Raw genomic sequence first — 8,153 nt, 5'->3', positions numbered from 1 at the left:
TAGGCCCAGGGTTCAGGCCCACCTGGCTCCCCAAACCTTCAGGGCAAAGTAGGTAACCAGCCTACCTTAGAAGGGGTGTAGCATCCTCCCTCTCCTATAGCCCCTCCTCCTGCCATACCCTGCAACCTTCCCCTCTGTGTCCACCTGCAGTGGAAAAGTGAAAAATCTTCCAAGGGTCCCATCGGTGGACTCTCCAGGAAACTCAGGAGCGGCTGTCACAGGGGCAATATGGTGAACATGTCCCACCCACCCTGGAAGGCAACTCCAAGACATTGCACATGCCAGGACCTGGTGAGCTCACAAATGCAGCAATCAATAATGATGACAAGACACTGGGGGATTGGGAGAACCAAACTCAAATCTGTCCACATTTGCCTCCAGCCCCAGGATGCTCCGGCCTCTACAGCTGTTCCCACATTCACATGTCTCACTCTGAAGCTGCCTGACCAGTGAGAGGCTCCAGCTGGGCTCCGGGTCAGGGTCTGAATGACTCTGGATGGGGGCCCCTCCAGATTTGACGCTCCTCGGGTCCAGGTCTCATCAGCTCCCAGATCCGTTGGTCTTTCAGCTGTACCAGATGCTCCAATCTCATCACCTTCATCTGCAAAATCTTCAGAAAGCACACAAGTCTGAAAGTATCCAAGGATGCCCCCTACCTGCCAGTTAGGCCATGGGCAGTTCCATCCTCTTGAAATGAATGTCCAACCCCAGGTCTCATGGCTGGGGGCTGGACCAAAGGCCCTTTGTGGGGGCACTGAGAAAGATGAACACCAGGATCCTTGGGGAAGATTCTAGAGCCAATGAGCCTGAGGAGCTTAGGGGGGCTGGCAGGCCATGGAGGGCTGGCTTTCCTTCTGCTCCCTGCAAGGATCTCCCTGGCATCTCTGCCTGTTTGCCCTGTATCAGCCAGAAGGGCTAGATACAGGGCAGGGCTAGAAACAGGTCAGGGCAGGGACTGAGCTTTCTTTACTGTGAGCCCAGCACCCAGCTGGGAAGACCCTCAGAGCACATATGCCAAGCCAGTAGCGGACTAACAGGTGTGTAGCTGTTGGACTCCGTTCAGTGTGTACTTTCAAACGTTGATGACTCAAGGCTAAGTGAAGGAGGGCTGTAGGTAGGCCAGTGGTTAAGGTTAAGAGTGCATATTCTTGCTGGATTTGCTGGTGCAAGCCTTTCATCCCAGTACTTGGTGGGTGGGGAGGTGGCAGAGGCAGGTGGGTCTCTGTGAGTTTGAGGCCAGCCTGATCTACAAAGAGAGTTCAAGGACAGCTAGAGCTATGTAAAGAGACCCTGTCTTTAAAAAAACAAGAGTATGTTCGAGGCCAGCCTGGGCTACCAAGTGAGTTCCAGGAAAGGCGCAAAGCTACACAGAGAAACCCTGTCTCAGAAAAAAAAAAAAAAAAAAAAAAAAAAAGAAAGAAAGAAAGAAAAAAAAAAGAGTATGTACATATTGGTAACCTTTTGGAGAGGATCAGAGTTAGAGTCCTACTACCCACACCAGGCAGCTCACAAACACCTATTACTCCAGCTGCAGGAGGGTCTGATGCATCTGGCCTCCATGGGTATCTGCACTTACCCACGCATGCACAAAATTTTAGGTTTTTTTTTTTTTTTTTGAGACTGCATCTCTCTATGTAGTCCCAGTTGTCCTGGAACTCGCCATGTAGACCAAGCTGGCCTTGACCTCATGGAGATCCTCCTGCCTCTGCCTCTTGAGTGCTGGAATTAAGGGCATGTATCACCATGCCCAGTTATAGATAATTTCTAAAAAACTAAATAAAAAAGAATCAGTGAATGAAGAAGGGTCTGTAAAAGCCAGGGGTGGTGGCACACGCCTATAATCCTAGCCCTGGGGAGGCAGAGACAGGGCATCACTGAAAGTTCAAAGTCACCCTGACTCTTTAGCAAGACTCAGTCTTACAACACTGAAAAGAAAAAACAAAAAGAGCCTTCAGAAAGAGCAGTCAGAGAGTCCCCCCACTGTTATGCCTTGGGCACAGTGGCTACAGGCTTCTAGGCTGGGGTGTCTGTGGCCCCTCCATGCCTGCTTCAAGGATGACCTTGTCCCCAACCTTTTCCCATCAGAAACACAGACCCCACCGTGGTCCTCGGGCAGAAAAACTGGCTCTGTCTCATCTCCACGTAGTGTGAAGGAAGGCATATATGGAGCCACCCTCACAGCAGACAATGGAAGACAAGGCCCCTCCTTGGGCCCGGGGGTGTGACACCGTGTTCATAGCCAGGACATAAAGCCTATTTTCTGACCCCTTCCCACTACTCTTCACTCGGTGACAAACTGAAAAGCCAGGGAGCTGTGGCTAGGTCCAGCCATGGATTCCACCCCATGTGGCCCAGCCACAGGCTTGATGCACAACATCCTGTCTATCACCATATATTTCTCCTGGGACTCCCGGTGTCTCTTCTACTCCAAAGTTGTGTATCTCACTTAGTGACAGTTTATAAGTAGTACTCAACCCTTATATGGCAAATTGAGTGTCAACCCTTAAATGGCCAGTTGGTGTGTTTCCGCTCTGGGTCTCCAGTGAAGAGGTCCAGTTCCCTTGGTCAGCGGATGAGCCTGGGCGGCAGTGAGGAGAGCTGGGCTATGAACAAGCCGGGCAGACGGAGGCGGCAGCAGCTTCAGTTCTCCTCACTGCTTCCTCTCTGCTTTTGCTCGCAATTCCAAAGCCACAGTGGCAATACAACACTTCCCTGTTTCACAAGAAGATAACAGTACGTACACAGGAACTGAGGCGATACTGCAATTTCCGATAGGCCCCGTGACCCTGAGGTCCACTGGCCCAGACTGTCCACTCTCCCCTCCTGCCTCAGCTCTTGTGCTCCCGGGATACCAGGAGAGGTAAAAAATAGTAAGGGGCACTGGAAGTTTCTGGTGAAAAAGTAGCAGAACAGATGTGTGCGTGCAGAACCAAATGCACATCAGAGAGCAAGGCATGCACCGTACAACCGGGCGTATACTGTAGAACTAGGTGTGCGCTCACAGAGCCAGGAGCACATCCACAGGACTGGATGTGCATGCGCAGTACCAGGCATTAGCCCACGCAACCGGGCATACACCACAAAACCAGGTGTGCATTGCAGAACCAGATATGCACTACAGAATAAGCTGTGCATCACAGAGCCAATGTATACTGCAGAGCTAAATGTGTTCCATAGAACCAGATGTGCACCAAAGCCAGGTGTGCATTGCACATCGAAATGCTCACAAGGATCCCCGGGTGAGTTGTTTCCAGGGCCCTGGCCTTTGCAGATGGGGAGAAAGATGAGGCCCATTTCAGGTTCTTGGGATCGGGGGAGGGTAGCCCCCCCCCCCGCGGGGAGGCAAGAGCCTCTTCAGCCAGCATCCCACTCTATCTGCTTCCCAGATGTTCACCTAGCACCTGCTTCCTGAGATGGGCCTTGGTCCATACAGCCATCCTATCCCCTGTGCTGCACTTGGGTGTGATGTGGACAGACCAGTAAAGCAGAGAGTGCGTACATTAGGGAGCCACCATATATTTTCTGCCTCTGAGAAGGACTAAAATGTTCCATAGACTGTTTCTTTTTCTTTTTCTTTTCTTTTTTTCTTTTTCTTCTTCTTCTTTTTTTTTTTTTTTGTTTGTTTGTTTGTTTGTTTTTTGGTTTTTTCAAGACAGGGTTTCTCTGTGTAGTTTTGGTGCCTGTCATGGATCTCGCTCTGTACACCAGGCTGACCTTGAACTTACAGAGATCCTGCCTGGCTCTGCCTCCCGAGTGCTGGGATTAAAGGCGTGCGCCACCACCATCTGGTCCATAGACTGTTTTCTAAATAATCCAGAGAATGTGGATTTTCTCTGATCAGGGCTCTGCACACCCCATATGCCCTTCAGTGGGTCAGTGCCAGCTCTGCAGAAACTCAGCCAAGGAGTCTGAAACTGGGGCAACGGGTCCCTCTGTGTCCTTGTTGGGCAGCAAGGGATGTCCAACAGGACCGTACCTTGACTGTCTCCTGCAGAATGGCTAGTGCTTGCTCCTTATCCTCCAGCTGCTGCTGGATTCTGGTCAGGTGATCCCAGAGCCCTTCAACTGGGTCCCTGAAAGGTAAACACTGACCTTTAATCCAGGATAGGGCTCATAAGGAGGTGGGCAGGGAGAATATGAGAGATAAGGGTCCACCCTCTGCAAGCACAGCCGCCCATTTTCTCCAAATCCCTTTGATTCTGAAGGGTCTTCATGCTGAAGGGGGCTGGAGGGCTCTGTAGGCCTGTATGACAAATAGACACCATCAGCTCAGGACCCTGCTTCTGACAGGCACCTACTAGTGAGAGTAAACATGGATGAGTGCATGAGGGTGGGGGTGGGGGTGGGGCGGGGGATGGTCCATAGAGGGTAAAGCAAACTCAGAAGTCATCCTGGGAGGACTCGGTCCTAGCTTGCTGTCAGGGCCCTTTGCATAGAGCTCTGTAAAGCTCAGAAATGGCTTCCCTGCATGGTTCACAGGCTCCCCCCTTGGATGGTTGCTCTCTAAGTATTGCTAGAGCCAGGACCTTAAGTACTCTGCCTGCACAAGTGAGGGTGCCTTCCTCAGAGGCCTACTAGCTCCTCTGGGCCCTGGAGGCACTTGAGCATACATACCTGCCCTCTTTTGAAGGTTTGTGAGCTCATGGTTGCTGTGTGTCCAGCCTTCAGGAATGGAGCGATGTTCTCCACAGAGGGGCTCTGACAGGCTACAATTATCCACGTTAGGATCTTGAGTCCTAGCGGTATATGGGTGAGTGGTGAGCCCTACCCAAGGCCGAACAGCATCCACATTGGAGAGTCCTGGATCCTGCAGAGTACAAAAGTTGGGAAGTGAGGGGTAGCAGGGATGGATAGGTCTGGTCTCCACTCTAGGTGGGGTCAGTGGGTAAACTGGGAAAGGGTTTGAGGTGGTTGTAGTTGGAACAATTCTTTAAATGTTTGCACTGCCCCAGGGTAGATGGTTCAGGATGGGAAGGAGATGGGGACCTGGGAAGATCCCAGGCAGCAGGAAAGTAAATGTAAGTGGGTATATAACCTCACGTATGGACTTCATTTCATTCTGGACCACAGGGACATTCATTTCTCTGTTTTAGTCTCACACAGACAGATTATCTGACCGTGCAAAAGGGCAACAGACACCGCCGACTTGCAGGCTGAACTGCTGTGCAGACACTTACAGCTGCACTAGCTGAGCCTACATGATGAACAGTGCAGGCCTCCATTTTCTCCCTCAGTGCACACAGGATAGACTCGATAACCCCGGGCCTGTTGGACACGACCTTTTGGATATCAGCCTCTGAGATACAGAAGTGCAGCTTTCGAAAGACTTTCCTGCAAAGAAAGTGGGAGTGCACTCTCAAAGCAGTGCCACCGAGGGCTGGGAGTGAGCCCTCCTGCGGTCCCGTCCGCATCCTCGAGGGCCATGCCTTCCAGCTACTGGACAGCATCCAGCTTCCTTGGAGAGGGGAAGCTAACAAGGTTTCCTTTTTGTTCTACAGCCCAGGGGCCCATGGCTATCTCCTTCCTGGCCCAGTGGGCCTATGTCTCAGGAGGTCACAGAACACCTGATGCACTCTGCTACGTCAGGCCATCCTTGTCTTCCTGCACTCATCCTTGTCTTCCTGACTGCTTGACCTCTGCTCTATAAGTCCTGTTTGTTGTTGTTTTTCTTTCTTTTTTTTTTGTTTTGTTTTTCTTTTTTCTTTTCTTTCTTTTTGTTTTTGTTTTTGTTTTTGTTTTTCAAGACAGGGTTTCTCTGTGTAGCTTTGAGCCTTTCCTGGATCTCGCTCTGTAGACCAGGCTGGCCTCCAACTCACAGAGATCCGCCTGGCTCTGCCTCCCCAGTGCTGGGATTAAAGGTGTGCACCACCACCGTCAGGCTTGTAAGTCCTATTGATACAGCTCAACGGTCCCTAAACTCTGCAGCTGGGCCCTTTCAGGCATGATCACCCTTGAGGTTTCATTCCAACTCTACCCTCTCAAACATGAGCCCATGGGACTGTGCCCAGGTCTGAGTCCTGCAATGCTCCTAATCCAATCTGAGCCAGTCCTGAGGGGTCTGACTTCCTCCATACAGCATCCTGGGTACCCACACATGTTCCCCATCTTGCTCTGCTCGGTCACTTCCTCGGGGCCATCTTGATTTGACCACATCTGACATGTCTGTCCTCCTCCGGTTGTTCTTGGTATCAAGTAACACAACAAACACACAGGCAGAGGCTGTTCTGAGGACAGTTTGGGAGGTGGAGTACACCGTGCCTCCACTAATCTGGAAGAGATCATGGCTACCTGGTGGGCTGTCCTAGCAGGGGGTCCCCAGGAACCCTGGTTGTGGTACAGTTCTGTAGGCAAAGACCCACAGTGATGTCAGAGACCCACAGCTAGAAACTTGTCCCAAAGGGGCATTAGAGAGTATCCCTGGGTCAACCTAGGTGGGCTGAGCTCCGAGGCCTTGCCTGTTGAGAAGGCTCCAGTTGCTCAGCTTCTGGTCTGTACTGCAGGCTGGGACGTAGCTGTGCAAGTCCACCAGCCGAGGGTGGAAGTGCTTCACAATCTCGGCCACCAGCACTGTGGGAATGCAAGGTGAGCTTGGCTTGCCTGGCTAAGGACCCTGGGCTGCAGTTGTAATTAATCCCTGATCACATGAGATGTACAGAGTGAAAGGGGAAGGGCACGAGCTCGTCCTGGGGAGCCCGTGATCGTCCCCGAGAGTCCTGGACACCACACCTAGACTCCAGGACGGAACAAGTAATAGGATGGTCTGGGGAGCTACCACGGGGTGAGAGCCCTGGAGGAGCTGGAAGAGCCATAGGAGGCCACATCTGCCACTACCTTTCCTAAGAGGCACGGTGTGTGGACTCAGACACCGCCCCCCTCTCCTCCCGTGCCCCGGTACTATGGGGCTGGGGTCAAGGGCGACCCTCAGCTCTGAGCCCTCTTCATCATAGGCCCCATTGCGCCTCGCCCTCACTCGCACCACCATCACTGAAGTCCCGAGCCAGGTGGCGCTTGGGGCGGCTGAGTGGGAGCCGGTCCAGCCAGGCGCAGAGGTTGTGAATTTCCTCAGGCGGTGGCAGGAGCGCAGCAGAGCTCTGCTTGGAAGCACTGAGCATGGTAAAGACGTGAGTCTGCAGCAGCGAAAAGCAGCGGAAGAAACCAGAAGGCGTAGGACCGTTGCTGGGAGACGAGGCACAGCCGGAAGAGGCGGGGCCCGCACCGCACCGGCCCTCCCTCTGTCCCAGGTAGGATTGGTCCCCCTGCATGTCAGGCAGGGGACAGGACTAAATTATGGTGGATGGTTAAAATTAAGGGAGAAGGTAGGTGAAATCGTGTGATCTGGTGTAATAAAAACAATTGGCTTTTTAGAAAATGGTCTGTAATCTACTGATAAAATAAAATTTTTATTAATGAATAATGTTTAGCAGTATGTTAGACAACCATTCTGCCCCAACTCCGAAATGATGGTGACTCCTGTCCCATCACCCCACCTCCAGAAGGTAGACTTCTCCTCACTAAGTCTCGTGGGCCAGTGGGATGTAGGAGATACAGGAACTGTGCAGGGCTGCCCCAGACTTGGGGAGGGGTCACTGGGTGAGGGCTGGTGCAGAGGTTGCTGGAAGGGGGCTTCTGGCATCCTGTCTACACCAGAAGACAGGTACACTCGCTCACTGCAGGTGATGCCCTCCAGCCTAACAATTGCAGACATGTGGCTTAAGCTGGCCAAGGCCAGGGAGAGGACCCTGGTTCAGGAGGGCAGCTGGATAGCAAGAGCCACACAGTAATTATTCCTGAGGAATAATCACTGTAGGACCAGTGATTGCAGGTGTTATGCCCAGAGACGGCCAAAAGACCACCATGGAGACCGAATCCCATATATAAAAGCAAAGAGCCTTTATTTCAAGCTCGAGCTTGGTCTCTATGTGTCAGACACAGCAGTGAGAGCAGAGCATGAGCCCAGGCAGGGTGGGGTTTTTATCATAGGAGAGGTTGGGGTGAGGGGATTTCCAGGGTTCAGGACCCTACTTGGCTGACATTTGTCCAGGGGTATCTTGGTAAAAAGAGAAAATAGGCTCAGGGACATCTGTTAATCTTATTTAATCTTATTTAAGGGCTAGAATATTTGGGATGTCAGGTACTTCCCCTTAGATGCTGGC

The 8,153-nt window shown here is 52.0% G+C and overlaps 1 protein-coding gene across 1 annotated transcript; it reads right to left on the bottom strand.

Moving 5' to 3' along the window:
* Positions 1 to 340: 340 nt before the first annotated feature.
* Positions 341 to 7,177, bottom strand: LOC114693268 (sperm flagellar protein 1-like). The gene is made up of 7 exons (XM_028869570.2): positions 6,977 to 7,177; positions 6,456 to 6,567; positions 5,178 to 5,331; positions 4,615 to 4,807; positions 4,156 to 4,243; positions 3,977 to 4,073; positions 341 to 610 (listed from the first exon to the last, which is right to left on the bottom strand). The coding sequence occupies exons 1-7, from the start codon at positions 7,110 to 7,112 to the stop codon at positions 476 to 478; spliced, it is 915 nt and encodes a 304-aa protein (XP_028725403.1). The 5' UTR covers positions 7,113 to 7,177; the 3' UTR covers positions 341 to 475.
* Between the last annotated feature and the right edge of the window lie 976 nt (positions 7,178 to 8,153).

The sequence above is a fragment of the Peromyscus leucopus genome, chromosome 1 (assembly GCF_004664715.2).
Source record: "Peromyscus leucopus breed LL Stock chromosome 1, UCI_PerLeu_2.1, whole genome shotgun sequence".
NCBI lineage: Eukaryota > Metazoa > Chordata > Mammalia > Rodentia > Cricetidae > Peromyscus > Peromyscus leucopus.
Note: the sequence above shows the minus strand (reverse complement) of the source record. Positions and strands in the feature narration are given on the sequence as shown.

Excerpts from the sequence above, each read along its gene's own strand:
- LOC114693268 (XM_028869570.2), bottom strand. The coding sequence starts at position 7,112 with ATGCTCAGTGCTTCCAAGCAGAGCTCTGCTGCGCTCCTGCCACCGCCT. Across the intron at positions 4,074-4,155 it reads GGCGGCTGTGCTTGCAGAGG|GGACCCAGTTGAAGGGCTCT; the intron begins GTGGACCCTTAT and ends TTTACCTTTCAG. Across the intron at positions 611-3,976 it reads TTCTGCAGGAGACAGTCAAG|ATTTTGCAGATGAAGGTGAT; the intron begins GTACGGTCCTGT and ends TGCTTTCTGAAG.